General features: G+C 38.5%; 1 protein-coding gene across 8 annotated transcripts in view; it reads left to right on the top strand.

Moving 5' to 3' along the window:
* Positions 1-19,306, top strand: part of ANO4 (anoctamin 4) — a 341,656-nt gene that overhangs the window by 317,062 nt on the left and 5,288 nt on the right. For all 8 annotated transcript variants that reach the window (XM_036019465.1, XM_036019462.1, XM_036019463.1 and 5 more), the window contains 3 exons: positions 3,403-3,555; positions 4,545-4,692; positions 9,362-9,481. In XM_036019465.1, coding sequence (XP_035875358.1) covers positions 3,403-3,555; positions 4,545-4,692; positions 9,362-9,481 — 421 coding nt within the window. The remainder of the gene's footprint in view (positions 1-3,402; positions 3,556-4,544; positions 4,693-9,361; positions 9,482-19,306) is intronic.

Consider the following 19,306-nt stretch of genomic DNA (forward strand, 5'->3'; position numbering starts at 1 on the left):
AAGCGGTTCTCTCTGGGGAATCTGAAAATGAAAGGAGTAGTAGAATTGATGCTTAACATCTCTTAGATCACTTATGTCCTGAGTATCCACTGCTGTTTTCAGAGTTTCAATTATAAAATGGCAGAGCGATGTAACTTGGAGAAGAAATCAATTTGGGTATTAATAATAAAGCTTAATAAAGAGAATTCATTAAGAGAAATAACCACTTTGATGTCTCTTAATGGACTCTCCTCCCATAAAGGAAATGAACAAATAATGTGGGTATGTTGAGTGCTCGCAAAGAAACTTTTATGTGGCTAGACCTGGAGTGCTCCGAATACTGTGGTATCTTTGCAGCAAGGAGTGAGCCTCAGTGAACTCTAACTGCTTATTTACATTCTTGTTGCTTTGTTATATTTTTTAGAAATTTATTCATTGTTATATAATATTATAGTGGTAAAAGTATATAAATCCTGTGCTGATCAATGAATTTTCACAAAATGTAACCAATCTGTATGGGGGAGGGGTTGACAAACTACCGTCCATAGGCTGAACCCAGTCCACTGCCTGTTTTTGTCAATAACATTTTATTGGTACACAGAGACACCCATTTATTTACGTAGTTGCTTTTGCACCGTAACAGCACAGTTGAGTAGTTTTGACAAAGACTGTATGGCCTTAAAAGCCAGCCATGTTTACTGTCTGGTTCTTTATAGGAAATGTTTGCCACCCTGTGAGCTAGATCAAGAAATAGAATATTCCCAAGGTCGAAGAGGCGCCGTTGTCCCCTCCCTTCCTGATAATGCCCTCCCTAACCACTTTCCTGACCTCTAACACCATATATTAACTTTGCCTTCTCTTGATTTCTATACGGAACTGTATGCATACTCTTTGTAGCCTTTTTATTCAATAGGCTGGCTATTAAGAGTCTTCCATGTCGTTACAAGTAGTAGGACTTCATTATCATTGCTGTGTAGTATTCCTAGAATGCATACTTGAAGCAAAATTATGAAAGAGGCACAGTTTGTTTTTGATTACCACTCCCATCTTTCCTTTGGTCATTTTTTTTCCATTTCCTCTCCCAGGTAGTCCCAACTTTCTCCTCCTCCCTCCCAGAACCCCCTAACCTCCCACCAATCCCTCAGCTGTCCCATATCATGAAATGTACTTCTTAGCATGGCTAAAAGTTAATGTGCTAGATGGAAGCATTTTAATAGGAATCAAAGCATCTGTTGAGTTGGAGTTAAGAAAGGTAACTTTTCCTGTGGAAGGGCAGGTATCAGAATGACAATGGATGAATTCTTTTGTGCATTTGCAGATTTTCTAGGCACCTGAAAAAAGGAATGCACTATTATCCATACATTCTACTGGTGATAGACACCTGTGTGGGCTCTGACAAATAATACAGCTGTGAACACTTTGATGTATGTGTTTTGGTTAAATATGTACAGATTTCTGAAGGGAACTTATGTAGGAGTGTAGTTACTAGGTCATAGATACGCATTTATTGATGTTCAGCAGACACTTGCAATGTTTTGAAAGGTGAATTGTATCAATTTACACTCCATCTGGCAGTAGACGAGCTTCAGTTATTGCATATACTGACTGAAACTTGTTAGTGCCATCCTTTTTAAAATTTCAGCCATCCTTGTTGACAGGTAGCTGTGTCTCATCATAATTTTAATTTGAAATTTCATGGCAACAAATGATGATGAGCACCTTTTCGTATGCTTATGGTCCTTTGGATATCCTCTTTTTCTTAGTGATTTATAGAATTTATTCACCTACTCTGGCTAGGAGTCCTTTGTCAGATGCTGTAAATCAAACATCCTTTCCCAGTTGGTAGCTTGACATCTCTCTTGATAGTATATTTAAGTGGATAGAAGTTTCAACTGTATGCTGCTTGAAAAGAAAACGAAAACAGGATATGGAAGAGGTATATTCAACTTCCATGTTTAGTGCATCACTATTCATGTAGATGAGATAGGGAAACAACCTAAGTATCCAGCAATGGATGAATGGATAAAGTAGTAGTAGTGGTAGTATCTTCAGTGGAATACTATTCAGCCATGTAAAAGGAGGGCATCCTGCCATTGGCAGCAACATGCATACTCCTTGAGCATATTATGCTGAGTGAGATAAGTCAGAGAAAGTCAAGTTCTGTATGATATCACTCTATATGCCAGTTTCCCACTATCTTATTTCTGGTCCATGATCCATCCAGGATTCCACATTGCATTTAGATGCTATAATCTCCTTAGTTTACTCCAGTCTAAGACAGTTCTTTAGTCTTTGTCTTGATGTGGTCATGATCTTGACATTAGAAGATTGCTTGTCAGTAGGTTTGTAGAAGGTCCTTCAATTTGAGATTGTGTGATGTATTCTTATGATTAGGTTGAGGATATGCATTTTTGGCAAGAGTACCGCAGAAATGATTCTGTCTCCTCCTCAGCATATCAAAGCAGGGGTACGTGATGTCAGTATGTCTTGTGACTGGTGATATTACCTTTGATGGCTTGGTTGAAGTGACTTCTACCAGGTTTCTCCCTTGTGAAGATACTAATTTAAATTCCTTTGTAACTAATTAGTATCACGTGGGGAAATACTTTCATATTATATACAAATATGCTTCTCTCTGCTAATTTTAACATTCTGTAATGGTTCTTCAACAATCATTACCATGATATTTGATCAATGGTGACTTTCTATTCTCATTCCTTCTACATTTATTAATTAGAATTCTACCATAAAGATAGGATTGAGGGTGGGAAGTGGTGGTGGGGAAATGGAGACAACTGTACTTGAACAACAATAAAAAAAAGAAAGAAAGAAAGAAAGAAAGAAAGAGAAGAAAGAAAGAAATTCCACCATACTGGGGACGAAAGGCCATTTCTCACCCCCTTAAGTCATTTGTTCAATTCTTTATTTACATCAGTATGTATTTGTATCAGCATGGATATAGATACCTAGTCTTCAGGTTATAATGGCATACCATCATTTTGTTGCACAAATTGTTCCAGCTTTGGTCATGAGGCACGCCTTCAAGTTTGTCCTGTGCCCTAATTGATGTGTTCCACCCTTTTTCAAGCACTTCCTGCCTTTCTGACATCACAGGATATTCCAGGCTCATGTCACATTGCCCCTACCTACCTTTAGAATTAAACGTTTCTCCAAGAATCCGGGCCCCTTTCTTAGAGAATGGTATTTGGAAACCAAGATCTGGACTCTGGGTATGATCGTGGCTTCTAGGATGGCCCCACTGCAGGGCCAGGAGTGCCTTTCCTTCCAGGGCCTGCCCATCTTTCTGTCCCCCGTGCGTCAGCATTGGGGAGAATGTGGGTTAAAACAGCGAGACATTCATGTCCTTATCCTTTTGAAACTAGTCATGGGACACCAATGTACTTTTTTCTCTTTTACTTCTAGTTCTTCAGTTCGGATTCACAACTATCTTTGTGGCAGCTTTTCCCCTAGCACCACTTCTGGCCTTACTGAATAACATAATTGAGATTCGACTTGATGCTTACAAATTTGTCACCCAATGGAGGCGACCTTTAGCTTCAAGGGCCAAAGACATAGGTAAGTCCTTGGGGTATGTGTTTTCAAAGATATTAACCATCTGGTAGATAAAAGAAAAACAGCCACCAACTTTAGATTTTTACTTATGGTTTTTATGCGAGACGACTCAGCCAACTCATGCAAGGGAATAATTGTGTTAGCTTTAAATGGTTTCCGATAAGAAGTAAAATTGCCTAGTTGGAGATTTATAATTTCCAGTGCTAGAGAATGTGTACTTAAATAGAGTCTCAATTCAGTTATTTCTATCTTAAGACTTTGGAATCCAAAATTTTGATTATCCCTTATTTGCTTGTAAATGTTTCATAGCTTAACTTTGTTTCGCTCTTTCCTAAATGTTTTCCTGAGTCACAGAGAGCGCCATCCAGTTTTTCTAAAGGCAGAAATGGCCTTCGGCCTTTGGCTAGAGATGCTCGGTTGAATCAGGTGCAGCCTCTCGAGAGGTGCCTGAGACCAGAGGCTGTATTTTATTCATCTCCGAGTCCAGTGCTTTGTACAGGGCGGACAGGTGTTCAGCCAGTGTGTTGGGAGGAGGATTGAGTGTGCAAGTTCTGGGCTCACAGTGGGCTTTTAGCCACCATATGAAATAAATACACACAGTGAGCACCTACCCTGGGTCAGCGCATCAGGAACTGGGCCCACAAAGATGAACCAGAGGGACCCTCTCTCTGCCCCCAAGGAACTGGTAGCAGCGAGACATTGCATGTGCCAGTCTTACTGAGCGGGTTTTGGTGCCTTTTCGTTGGCCAGAATTCTCTACTTACGTCTGATCTTGACTGAGTTTTTAAGTCATGAGCGCTGGCTCTTTCACCCATGCTCCTTCAAGGCCAAGGTGTTTGCAAGTACAAATTACTCCCCTTTGTGAGTGTCAACTCTTGGGAAGATGAAAGGACTCTCGGAAAGAACTCTTGAAAATTAGTTGTCCCGGTTAATGTCATACTTATTCCCTCTGGCGTGTGTCTGGAATTAATACAACACTTCTCTTTGAATAGGAATTTGGTATGGAATTCTTGAAGGCATTGGAATTCTCTCTGTTATTACAAATGCATTTGTCATAGCGATAACATCTGACTTTATCCCTCGCTTGGTGTACGCGTATAAGTACGGACCTTGTGCAGGCCAAGGAGAAGCCGGGCAAAAGTAAGTTTGCTGTGAAACCATCATGGAACCTTCATTGCCTGGCCATGGTGTGGTGTTAGACCCTCAGACAGAAGCCTCTGCACCAGAGTATGTGGGACACAAGACCAGGACAGGCAGGCCAGTGGCGGGGAGGTGAAATTGCAATATAACACTTTCAGCCAAAGTGAGCACATCCTGATCTACTGAAGGGACGGGAGTCAGACAGGTTTTCAATGAAATCCAATGAGTGTGCAACAGTTCATCATTTTCCCCATCCCCTAACCACTACAGATTCAGAAACGGGTGGTGTGGCCATGTGTGTGGCTGAGCAGCGGTACATGGTGTCGTGCATAGTTATGCCATTTTTATGAGTTTATCAAAGGAGAGTTGGAATCTGATTCTCCTTGTGTCTTTAGATGTAGACTCTGCCAATTCCGCATGAGAAATATGTAAGCATGTGCTGAGCACTGATGAGGTACTCAATACATATTTGTGAAGTAAGCAACTGAATGACGATTTCCTGGCTATTGACCTGAGTGGTGTCTATATTACCGCAGACAAATGGGGTGAACTCCCTGGGAGCTCAATTCTGTGGCATCACTCCAACGACTCCCAAAGCCAGGGCTCTGTATTTTCAGTGAAATAAAGCCTTGACAAAATTATAACATGTCCCACAGTTTTCATTGCTATGCCCTTGGGAAAAAGACAAGAAACCTTAACTGTCATGGAAGAGAAGTCCCTGTCTGGGTAATGTCAAAATAATCTAATACAATTTATGGCATTTACCATGTCTGCTGGTCTGAGTGGGGTGTGCGTTGGGACCACAAGGTCTTCTCAGTGCCTCAGAAATCATCCCATGTGGGCTGCTACCAACTCACAGAAGCAGCCCTGCTTTGTGGTTCACTAGTCTGAGCCAAACTGAGTGGTTCTCTGCAGCCATTGTAGTTCAAGTAGCCCCAAGGAGTCAAGTGCCACTGAATCAAAACAACTGAATTAATGTATACCTGGCCTCAGTCCAAGTTCATTAACCCTGTGTAAATGTTCTAGGGCATAGATGATCAAATGCAAAAAGGCTTGAAGTCCAGCTATTTGAAGAGGGTTTTATAAAGTTTGTTACAACAATAACCATGCAGCCATTAAACACTAATTATCTAGCAGCTTTCAGTGAGCGTACCATCCCACTTTATGAGAGATTTAAAGACTTATGTTGTACTATCCACACGTTTCTTTCCAATTATAACTGTTGTCAACATTCTCTGCTTGACTTAGCCTTTAAACACTTACCTTTATTCAAACCACCTTCACATGTTTTACATTTGATTCCAAAAGTGACCTGGGTCATGCATTATTACCCTCACTTTGAAGAGCAGAAATTAAGAGCAGCGAATCCAGAATCACAAGGCAGCGTGACTATGGGGTAACCACGTGAATAGACTAAGCCTAAACTCCTGTTCTCATGGAGAGAACTTGTGCAATTCTCTCTATCCTGAGCCACACACCCCCAGGGCACTTGCCAGTAAGTGTTTCTAAAGCTCATCTAACATAGTCCCTGAAGGTTAAATCCCAATGGTTATTGTAGTTCTTTCCCCACTCCAAATATGGGGGAGAACCAAAAAGTAAAGTGGAAATATTATGCACAGCTGGTAGTAAATCAAAACTTCAGAATTTTAACAGCCTATTCTATTTCAGACAGGGTTCATGGTCCTTAAAAAATTTATCTAATAGCCTCCTTATTCCAGCTTTATTGGGCTCTCCAGGCTTTTTTGATGACCTTTCTCTTCAACTTAAGAGTCTTCTGCCACTTTTAATATTTATAGATCTACCTTTAATCTTCTAATTCTAAAGGAGTTCATCACCACTAAATCTGTATCACAAGAAATGTTAATGGGATCTCTTTGAGAATAAAAGACCCAAAATATGAATGAGAAAGTATAGGAAAGAAGGACATGTTCACTGACAAGAACACAAACATGAAGGGGATGCGTACTGTAGTGATTGTAGAATGTGTTTGAACTTAAGGGACCTTCAACTTAAAACTGCTCTAAACACAGCTTGGTGTATATGAGACACATGGTAAACACAAACCAGAAATCTTGAAGAGATACACAAGAAATATAGAAAGGAATCCAAACACGACACCATAGAAAGTCATTAATGAAAGCAAGAGAATAATAAAGGATTAGAAAAGAAGTAGAAAAAATAAAACTGCAATAACTACATACCTATCAATAATTGCTTTAAATATAAGTGGGCTAAAATGCTCCAATCAAAAGACAGAGGGCAGCTGGATGGATTTAAAAAAATGAGACCTGTACATATGCTGCCTATAAGAGATGCACTTCAGATTGAAAGACACACACAGACTAAAAGTAAAGAGATAGAAAAGAAATTTCCTGCAAACGGAAACAAATGAACAAAAAAGCTGTAGTAGCAACACTTGTTTCAGACAAAAATAGACTTTAACACAAAGTCTGGAATAAGAAACCAAAAAGGACATTTCATGATCATAAAGGGCTCAGTCCAACAAGAGGATGTTGGACCAAACATTTATGCACCCAACGTAGGAACACCTAAATATATAAGCAACACTAGCAGACATAAAGGGAGAGATTGACAGTAATACAATTGTAGGGGTTTTAACACCCATTAACATCAATGGATAGATTATCCAGACAGAAAATAAAAAAGGAAACAGTCGTTTTAAATAATAAATTATGCCAGATGGACTTCATTGATCTTTTTAGGTATTTCACCCAAAAGCAGCAGAATACACAATTTTAAGTACACATGGAACATTTCCCATATAGACTACATGTTGGGACACAAAAGAAGCCCCAATAAACTTAAGAATACTGAAATCATGATCTTCACCAATCACAATAGTGGGAAACTATAAACAATTATAAGAAGAAAACTGAAAAACACAAACACATGGAGGCCAAATGATATGCTACTAAACAATGAATGGGTTGACAATGAGATCAACAAAGAAATACAAAACAAATCAAGATAAAATGAAAAAAAAACAACCACCCCAAACTTATGGGACACAGCTAAAGCAGTTTTAAGATGGAAATGCATAGCATACAGACCCACCTCTAGAAACAAGAAAACTATTGAATAAAAAATCCAATTGTATACCTAAAGGAACCAGAAAACAAAGAACAAAGCCCAAAGTGAAGAGATGGGAGGAAATAATAAAGATCAGAGTCTAAAAGAGCAATAGAAAAGATCGATGAAACCAAGAGCTAGTTCTTTGAAGAGAGAAAGTCGATAAACCTTTACCTGGACTCATCTAGGAAAAAAACACAGAAAGGACCCAAATGAAATAAAAAATAAAAGACAAGTGACAACATATGGGACCCATGTGCTCTCAGAACTTTGTGCATGTCATCATTTCGGTTCAGTGGTCAGCAACCTGGGATAATCCCACAGGTAGTGTTAATAAAGAGAGTATGAAGACCATGCCTTACTCAATCCACCAATAATTACTAATGACCTCCTGCTAGGTACAAAAAGTAAATAAAATCAGTAACAGCCACTCACATTTGTTAAAATCTTACTGTAAGCTAAGCACTATGTCACTTACTTTTTATATATCATTTCATTTGGTCCCCACAATGACCCTATAAGGTAGGGGCTTTTGTCACTTAAAGAAGTTACATAATTTTCTGAGATTATGTCTGAAAAGCAGCAGAGCTACAGTTTGACCCCAGAACCCAAGTATTTAGTATTACACTGACCCCAGCTAAAGAATGAAAGCCATGCCCTCAAGAACCTTATCTTCCCTGGTAGTCTAGGCAATAGTTTTAATTCCTGGTGCATTTTCAACACCTTGATAGAATCTCTGGTACTTTAGTTTTCTTCCAGTCAAGTCAATGAAATCAACATTACTGGATTCCTACACTGCATGAGACTGTTCTAGCTCCAAGAATACAAAAATATCCAGGACACCTGTTTTGCATCAAAAATTATAGTGCCAAGGAGAAGACATACATGCAAGCTGCCAGCCCTAGTACAAGCTGTATGCCAACTGTGAGGTGTAGCAGGACCATCGGGAGAAGGGAGGCTTCTGACAGGAGTGATTAGGACATCTTCCCAGAAGGTGCAGCATTTCAGTTGGTGATTGAAGGATGGGTGCTATTTTCCCCTTTAAAGAAATGAGTAGGAATCCCAACAGAAAAGGAAACCTGAGCAGAGGCATGAAAGCATATGATACAGGCAGGGAATATAGTCTTTCCTGACTATGGCATGCATGTGAGTTGAAGAGATTACATTTACATCAGTTCTCTTCAGGGCATTGTGAGACAGCATGCATATTCACTAATGAAGTAATGTGTTTATATGTGCGTGTGTATTGTCTCTCTGTGTATGTCATCAATGAAAGAAGCAGTGATACCTATAATTTGTGCTGATGGTGCAGTGTTGTCTTTCATCTCTTTCCCTGAGGCATCGATTGGGGTAGTGATGTTCTCTGTACGATGACTCTGCACAGAAATGAACAAAAAAAATGACCATTCTTGATTTAATACCCAAGGTTTTTCGGTGTACCCTAACTTGAGTGCTCATGACAATACAGGGCAAGCTAAAAGCACTCACAACTGGAGGAAATTCTAGGAAGAAGAGCCTTAAGTGAATTGGATGCAGAGGTGATAGGAGGTCTAATTATAGAATTTCCTTTCTCTTTTAGGTGCATGGTTGGCTATGTGAATGCCAGCTTGTCTGTGTTTCGAATTGCTGACTTTGAGAACCGATCTGAGCCTGAGTCTGATGGCAGTGAGTTCTCGGGGACTCCTCTCAAGTACTGCAGGTGGGCACGCTTAGCCTAGGATGGGCTGGCTCTGCCCCAGGGAGGTTTTGCTCAGAGAGCCCTTTCTGACTGAGCTCGTTTAAAGCAGTAGTCTCAACCTTCATATGCATTCAAATCCCCTGGAGAATTTTAAAATCTGACATCTAGATCCAGGGAACTCATAGAGTTCCAGATATGTGACTGACACCAAGATATTATAATTAAAATATCAAAAGTTAAGGAGAGAATATTAAAAGCAGAAAAAGAGAAACAGTTTGTTACATACAAGGGAACCATAATCACAGTCTCAACAAATTTTTCAGCAGAAACTTTGCAGGCCAGGAGTAATGCAATATATTCAAAATGCTGAAAACAAAAACCTCTAGCCAAGAATGTTCTACCCAGCACAACTGTCCTTCAGACTTGAAGGACAAGTTTTCTAGACAAGCAAAGCTAAAGGAGCTCAGCATCTCTAGACCGAACTTACAAGAAATGTTAAAGGGACTTTTAGAAATTGAAACAAACAGGTACAAATAACCAATAAGAAAAAATATGAAACTATAAATCTCACTGGTAAAGTAAATATATAGAAAAGGTGGTAATCACTCATGTTAGTAGAAAGCCTAAAAGACAAAAGTTGTAAAAGTAATTATAACTAAATTAATTAGTTAAGAGATACAACAGATTAAAAAAGATATAAACTGTGACATCAAAAACATAAAACATACCAGGAGAGCAAAAATGTAGAACTTTAGAATACAATCAAACTGATCCTATTGTCAACTTAAAATAGACTGTTGTAGGTAATCATCATGGTAACCACAAGAATATAGGTGGGTCTTCTTTTTTATTCATTCAGACACTCTATGTCTTTTGATTGGAGAATTTAGTCCACTTACATTTAAAGTAGTTATTAATAAATGTATACTTATTGTCATTTTGTTAATTGTTTTTGGATGTTTTGTAGTTCTGTTCCTTTCTTCTCTTACTGTCTTCCTTTGTGGTTTGGTGACTCTCTTTATGGTATGCCTAGATTAATTTCTCTTTATCTTTTATGTGTCTACTCTAGGTTTTTGCTTGTGGTTACCAAGCAAAGCTACAATTAATGTCATACATAATGGTGAAAAGCTGAAAGCTTTTCCTCCAAGATCAGGAACAAGACAAGGAGGTCCACTCTTACCACTTTTATTCAACATAATATTGGAATTCTTAGAGCAGTTAGACAAGGAAAAGAAATAAAAGGCATGTAAATCATAAAGGATGATGTAAAACTGTTACTATTTGCAGATGACATTATTTATAGAAAAACACTAATGACCCCACAAAAAAGCTGAGAGAATAAACTCAGTTGCAGATACAAAATCAATATACAAAAGTCAATTGCATTTCCATAACTGATAATGAACTATCAGTGAAATTAAGAAAAAAATTTCATTTACAGTTGCACCAGAAAGATAAAATACTTAGGAATAAATTTAACCATGGTAGTGGAAGACCTGTACACTGGAAACTGTAAGACATTGATTAATAAAACTGAAGATGAATAGATATTCCATGCTCATGTATTAGAAGAAATGACATTTTTTAAATGTCCCTACTACCAAAATAAATCTACAGATTCAATATAATCTCTAGCAAAATCTAATGGCATTTTTTACAGATATAAAACAAACCTAAAATGTGTATGGAACCACAAAAGACCCTAAATAGCCAAAGCATTCTTGATAAAGAACAAAGCTGGAGGCATCAGCTTTCTTATTTCAAACTATATTATAAAACTATAGTAATCAAAACAGTATGGTATTGGCATAAAAACAGACATACAAATCACTGGAACAGACTAGAGGGCCCATAAATTAATGGTAATACATTTATATATGGTGAATTTATTTATGACAAAGTAGCCAAGAAGATACAGTGGGGAAAGGACAGTCTCATCAATAAATGGTGTCAAGAAACAGGACAGCCACATGCAAAAGAATGAAACTGGACTAATATACAAAAATTAACTCAAATGAACTAAAGATTTAAATATAAAACCTAAAACCATAAAACTCCTACAAGTAATAATAAGCAGTAAGCTCCTTGACATTGGTCTTGATGATTTCTTGAATCTGACACCGAAAGCAAAGGCAACAAAAAGAAAAATAAACAAGTGGGACCACATCAGAGTAACAAGTTCCCTCATTGCCAAGGAAACCACCAACAAAAATGGAAAGGCAACCTACAAATGGGAAAAACTATTTATAAATCGTATGTTTAATAAGGGGTTATTATCCAAAGTACATAAAGGACTCATAGTGCTCACTTTAGCAGCATATATACATAAAAAGGACTCATACAACTTAATGGCAGATAGATAGATAGATAGATAGATAGATAGATAGATAGATAGATAGATAGATAAACAGTCCAATTTAGAAGTGGGCAGATGTTCTAAATAGAAATTTTTCCCATAGAAGCCACTCAGATGGCCAACAGGTACGTGAAACTCAGCATCACTAATCACCAGGGAAATGCAAATCTATTCACAAGACACCCCCCACATTTGTTAGCACAGTCATCCTAAAAGGAGATGAGAGATAGCAAGTGTTGGGGAAGATGTGGTGCCAAGAGGACCCTCGTGCACTGTTGTCGGGAATGTAATCTGGTGCGGCCACCATGCAAGCAGCTCGGAGCTTCCTCAAAAAATTAAAAATAGAACTTCCATATTACTCAGCAATTCTACTTCCGGGTATTTGTCCAAAGGAAAACAAAAACACTAACTGAAAAAGATATCTGCATCCCATGTTTATTGCAGCATTAGTTATGATATCCAAGGCATAGAACCAACCCAAGTGCCCAATGATGGATGAGTGGATAAAGAAAATAGTGTGTGTTTGTGTGTGTGATGGAATATCACTCGGCCATAAAATAGAAGGATATCCTGCAGTTTGTAACAACATGAATAACCTTGAGGGCATTATACTAAGTGAAATAAGACAGAGAAAAACAAATACCATATAATCTCGCTTATAGGTAGAATCTAAAAAAATAATATTTGTATCAAAATACGAACAAAAAATTCAAACTCATAGGTTCAGAGAACAGATGAGTTGGAGAACAGATGGATAAAATGTATGAAGGTTTAAAAAATGTACAAACTCCCAGTTACAAAAGAAAGCCCTGGGGATGTAATGACAACTATAGCTAACAATACTGTATTGCATATTTAAAAGTTGCTAAAGGAGTAGATCTTAAAAGTTGTCATCACAGGAAAAAACAATTCCTTAAGTAATAACTTAAGGCAGAGCCCAGAGTAGTAGCAGACTTTGCAATAACTTTTACCCAAAAGTCATTTGCTGACCCAAACACACTTGAGCTGTGCATTTCAAGGCCTTACACGGTTAAAGAAGTTGAAAGAAAAGAGAAAAATGACCAGCCCCAGAATATAAATCTAAACATACACTGCATAAAACAGCAATATATGAATACTAAGATCTATTTTATAGCAGTGAAATAAATTGGCTATGTGCAACAGTATGTATGCATCTTACATAGTAGCATGATACTAAAAAAAAAAGCAAGTCTCAGAATACCTATAGTATAACATCCTTTCCAGAAAGTTTGAAAACAAACCTACACAGTAAAATATTCAGAAAGATTAGTATACATATACATACATAAATATGTGTTAATTATAAACATGAAATTCAGGATAAGGAAATTAAGGGAAAGAGATGGAGGAGCACAAAGGTTGAGTAAGTTCCTGGTCATGCTTTAATTCTTGGGTTGAACGATGGATTCACAGGAGTTCATTATATTATTAAAGTGTTACAATAAATGTAAAAGTTAGAGGAAAAACAGCATAAATAGACCAAAGAGATTAATTATAAGAATTTAAGAATTATGATCAAGCAAGTTTTGAGCAACTGGGGGCCCAAATAATGTTATACAGAATGCAAAGGATGAAGAATACTCAAGACACTTTACGTTACATTAAACATAGTATAACATTATAGTGATCAAAGGTGGTGGGAAATGAGGTCATCTGTAATAATCTCAATAATAAATATAAAGTTAATAATAGTAATTAATGTGGTGTTGTCAGAGGAAACAGATAAATAGAAAATGGAATAGAATTGAGGACTCAGAAATAAATTGCACAACAAAGATGTAATCACATATAACACAATATAATTCCATTTATATAGAGTTCCAAGCAGACAAAAGTAAGCACTGTTTTATTTAGGGACACTTGCATAAGTAGTATAACTATAAAGAAAAGCAGAAAATTACTAAAAAGTTACCTTTCAGGGCACCTGGGATGGCCAGGGAGGCATTCCTAAACCACTGACCGTGTTCTAGGTCTTAACTTGGATGGGAGTCTCATGCAGCTCATTTAACATTCTTTCAAATGCACGTGCACTTTTATTTTCACAGCTTAAAAGTGGGAATAAATCTACTCTACCCAGTGCTAGAAAAGTGATGTTTGCAAGCTCATCATCCATTTCTTGAGAAATAAAAGCAGCTTTAGAAAATGCACTAATTTAAGTCAAAAGGGAACATCCCACCTTTCCCACACGTGAGATTGAAACCACAAAATTGAAAGTGTTATTTTCTTAAAAATAAGTGTTACTTTCTGAAAACAACTCTGACTCGCTAGAAAAAATTCCTCCAAACACTGAAGATGCTGGAATACTCAGTGACTTTGAAGGCACTAGGCTGAAAAATTAGAGGAGTAACACTTTGATTTAATGAGCCTTGAAGCTGGGCTCCCTGACTATTGCTACAGCAGGACAAGGAAGTGTTTTCTTTGTACAAGTGCCAGGGAGCCTGTAGCCAAGTCATTATGCAAATAAATAGCACCACACCCAAAACAGACGTGGGGCACAAAGGACATCGGAGCGTGGCCCTCCCTCAAACCTCTGCCTCGTGAAAGAGGCCAGCGGGCTGCGAGGTGGGCTGGAGCCCGAACCCAGAGTTCCACTGGCAGCAATCAGAAAACTAATACGAGAGTGGGAGTCCAGAATTTTAGAGCAGGGTAAGATGGAGACCCTAAGTTTATTGATAGGGAAAACTGATTTCCAGATGAGCTTCATGTATTAAGCAAGATCTTATTAATCAGGCAAATCCCAAACTTGGTTCCAGGGTGCGTGCTTGCCTGTGCATAATTCTGGAGGCTGCAAATCAGATGACAGCCAACTCACTGGCATCACTGAATTTTAGCTCCCTTAGAGTAACAATAAGAAATTGTTTTAACTTCCTTTTTGTTGACGTTAGTACATATGTACCCATTCCTCCCCGCTTTGCCCACCTTCACCAGCTGTTGCCCCCACCTTCCCTCTGGCCATCACCACACTGTTGTCTGCGTTTACGTATTATGCGTCTGTGTTCTTTGGCTGATCCCTTCACCTTCTTCCATCCAGTCCCCTCCTCCACCTCCCACCCCTCTGACAGCTGTCAGTCTGTTCCCTGTGTCCGTGCCTCTGTTTTTTTGTCAGTTTATTTTGTTCATTAGATTCCACATATAAGAGACATCATATGCTATTTGTCTTTCTCCAACTGGCTTATTTTACTTAGCATAATACTCTCCAGGTCCATTGGTGCTGTCACAAAGAGTAAGGTTTCCTTCTTTTTTTTACAGCTTAGTAGTATTCCATTGTGTAAATGTCCCACAACCTTTTTATCCACTCATCTACTGATGGGCATTTGGCTTGTTTCCAGATCTTAGCTATTGTAAATAATATATTCTTTCAAATTGGTGTTTCAGAACTCCTAGGATATATTACCAGAACTGGGATCACTGGGTCAAAAGGCAGTTCCATTTTATAGTTTTTTAGGAAACTCCACAGTTTTCCACAGTGGCTGCACCAGTCTGCATTCTCACCAACAGTGCACGAGGGTTCCCTTCTCTCCACATCCTCATCAGCACTTGCTGTTGGTTTATTGATGATAGCCATTTTGACAAAGACAAGGTGGTCTTTGGTTCTCAAGGTTCATTGTGGTTTTAATTTGCATTCGTCTGATGATTAGTGACACTGAGCATTTTCTCATGTGTCTATTAACCATCTGTATGCCCCCTTTGGAGAAGGGAAAAGATCCTTTGCCCATTTTTTAATTGGACTCTACCTTCCTGGTATTCAGTTGTATAAGTTCTTGATATATTTTGGATATTAACCCCTTATCAGATGTATTGTTGGCAAGTATGTTCTCCCACACAGTGGGTTCCCTTTTCATCTTGTTGATGGTTTCTTTTGCTGTACAGAAGCTTTTTAGTTGGATATGGTCCCATTTGTTCATTTTTTTTTCTTTGTTTCCCTCACCCTAAGTGATATATCAGTAAAAATATTGCCTCGTGGGATATCTGAAATGTTACTGCCTATGTTTTCCTCTAGGATTTTTATGGTTTCGCAATCTACATTTAAGTCTGTTATCCATTTTGAATGTATCCATGTGTATGGTATAAGTTGGTTGTCTAGTTTCATTTTTTTTTTTTGCAATGAGAAATTCTTTAGAGAGAAACTTGACTTCATAGTCCAATGAGTTAAGAGAGTAGGAAAGCCCGAAACCTGCTGCTTCTGAAGACTGGAACCTCTTAACAATTCCACAAGTGCTGAGTTTTGTCCTCAGAACCTAAGGGCCAGCACAGGCACGTGGTATTTATTCCTCTGGGCACAGGTTAGCAGAACTCTGTGATGCACCCCCCAGTGGATGTGTTCCACACAGGCTGAAAAATAGGTGCATGTTCTCAACAACTGGACCCTCCCCTAGAAATGACCTAAAATGTTGCCAAATCATCATAGCCACGAGTGTGTTTTCTAATATTAAAAAGAAAATGTAAAGAACATTAGTTTTTTTAAATATGAAAAACCCATAAATTAAAATTGAAAAATCACCACCTAAAAACAACTGTTTTCACTTTGCATATTATACATGTACAATTTTACAGAGACTTCCTAGTTTGCATAGTTATACTTAATAGCTGTTTAATTTGATATATTTGAATCTACTCAGCTGTGCTGAATAAATGAATTTATGTGCTATGAATTTGTTACAGGAATCTTAAGAGTTTTAAGAACTTTAAGAATGACACATCTGAATTGTATTTTCTGGAAACAGTTAAGGAAGATGGTCTGCAAGGTCCAGGAAAATTCATTTTCCACCCAGTGGACTTAGAAGGAATCTGGGGAGGAAGAGATTTGTCAAAATTGTTCAAGTGAAAAGCCAAACAGGGTCTAAGAAGCTAGGAGATAGAGCCATCAAAATAAAGGGCAAAAGATGACAGCAAAGACAGGAATATGGAAGGGACCAACCAGTGGGTCCTGAGAAGAATTTCCTGTTTTAGTGAATACTACTGTGTAAAAAGTTTAAGGAATCAATGAAGTGTGTGTGTACATATATGTACATGTACATACACATATATACATATATACATGTATATACATACACACTTTTGTCTAATAATCACATGTGTAGTTAAAACCATACTGTATTTTCTAGAATATTTACTTAACCATATTTCAAATACAGATAGCTAAAGATGAACAAAGGAGTTATATTTGTTATCTTCTTTTTTAATTTATTGACTTAGAGGAAGGGAGACCGAAAAAGAAACATCAATTTGTTGTTCCACTTATTTATGTATTCATTGGTTGATTCTTATATGTGCCCTGACTGGGGATCAAACCCATAACCTTGGTGTATCAGAACTATGCTCTAGCCAACTGAACGAGCTGGCCAGGGCTTATCTTAATTGCAGAAAACAATTCCTGGTTCTTTTTTTTTTAAAGATTTCTATTTATTTTTTAGAGAGAAGATCAGGGGAAAGGGGAGGGAAACATCAATTAGTTGCCTCTTGCATACCCCCAGCTGGGGACCTGGCCCACAACCCAGGCATGTGCCTTGACCAGGAATCAAACCCGTGACGACCTTTGGGTTTGTAGGACAATGGCTAACTCACTGAGCCACACCAGCCAGGGCCAATCCCTGAATCTTGACTAGCTGTTCTATGCAAAAAGTAAAATGAGGTTAGAATAGTTCAAGCTAACTTTTAGCCCTGAATAAAATTCTCTTCCTAAAATTCTGGGCATTATTATTGGACCTATGGCAGGAACAGGTTGTATAACTACATAGTAGAAAGAACAGTGTTTAGATGGTTACCTAATCCTCATCATCATCATAGAGAACCAACAGAAGATACTAAGACATTCATTCTTAATTTCAGAGCAGGTATTCACCATAAATATCACTTTACTGACAAAATAATTATGGTACATTATTAACACATTCCATAGACACTAATAATAAAGATGATTGTAATGCCAATAATTATTGTCATTTTTCTAGTCCTTGATACTTTTCAAAGACACTCTGCAAAGGAATTGTCCTATATCCTCCTATGCAAATTAGTGCTGACCTTGAGGTTCAGTACTAATAAGAGAATTTAGATTGTCAAGGATCCCAGCTCCTGGGGTCTGCGGTGTTATGGATGAGACGAGACATTCACACGGACTACCGAGCCCTGTGGAGGAAAAGGGATGGCTCAGCTTCTCTCTCAAGAGGAGAGCGCCTTGACCCTTGCCTTGACAAGCTTTTATTGGGTTCAATTTGCACAGGAATACAGGGTGTATATGTAAAGCTCATCAATCATTATCTGGCAGAAATGATTAAACAATAGATAACATTCAAAGAACTCTGAGGGCTTATTCTGAGTCAGGCTCAGATACTTAAAGGGCCATAAAACTTTGAGGAACAAACTCACTTTCTGCTTGGACCCTTATCATTTAAATTGAGGGTATTAGCAAAGTAGGTTTCATAGGCTTTTAGGCATTCTTTCTTAGGCCTGATCACTCTAAGAAACCCACCACCATCATTGATTTAGGCTTAAGTCAAGGTTTCAGGCTTAAGTCAGGCAGGGGAAGTAAGGCAGCTGAGAGATGAGACTTCTTGTGGGCAGAATGAGAACTGAGGTTATATCAAAGCCGAGGGGCGAGGGTCCATCACCCCCTTTTTCTATAGCCCCCCAAGTCCTTCCCCGAGGGCCCCTTCATGACCATGCCTGTCTTAGGTCATCCCTCTTTTGAGGAACCTTACCCATCATGGCTAACCAGTCATCCACCTGGGGCCAAGCAGGGTAAAGACAAAGGGGCAGAGGTGACGTCCCTACAGGAAGATAACCTTTGTCTCCTACGTGGCTCATGGTTCCAAGGTCCCTTACTCAGCCTTAGCCATGGGGGATTACAACTTCCGAAAACAGGCAGGGCAGTTCCCAACATTGGATAATGATCATTTTTATTCAGACAAGGGAATTTGGTATGTCCAACAACAGAACTATTGGAATAACCAGAATTTTCAGATCTTTTCACATTTCTAGAGCTTATGGAAAGAATACTGGATTCAAAACACATAAAAACTGTCCGATGTTGAGAGAGTCACTTTTCAAGGTCCCACCTGATATAATAGGAACAGTATAGTAAGGATAAAAGGAAATCACATGGATTTAAGTTCCTAAGATAATGCTTTGTCGCCAATAAGATGCTCAACAAACATTTGTGGAATTTGCAGCTGACTCCATGTGGCACCGTGCATTAGGAAGGACTTTTTAATGGCAAGTGGCAGAAATCCAGTATAAACTGACTTAGAAAGAAATTCATTTGTTCAGGTGCTGAGAGGTCGGAGGGGTGGTATTAGCCTAAGTAATGGCTGGATCTCAAGTCATCAAGCCACTGCGCCTCTGCTGGCTCTGCTTTGTTCTGGTGACTTCATTCTCAAGCAGGCTCTCTGCACAGTTTGTAAGGGCCACCAGCAGCTCCAGGCTTTTACTTTCAGTGGGCTTGGTGACCATCCACTAAGTGACCATTCTAA

The sequence above is a fragment of the Phyllostomus discolor genome, chromosome 2 (assembly GCF_004126475.2).
Source record: "Phyllostomus discolor isolate MPI-MPIP mPhyDis1 chromosome 2, mPhyDis1.pri.v3, whole genome shotgun sequence".
Lineage (NCBI taxonomy): Eukaryota > Metazoa > Chordata > Mammalia > Chiroptera > Phyllostomidae > Phyllostomus > Phyllostomus discolor.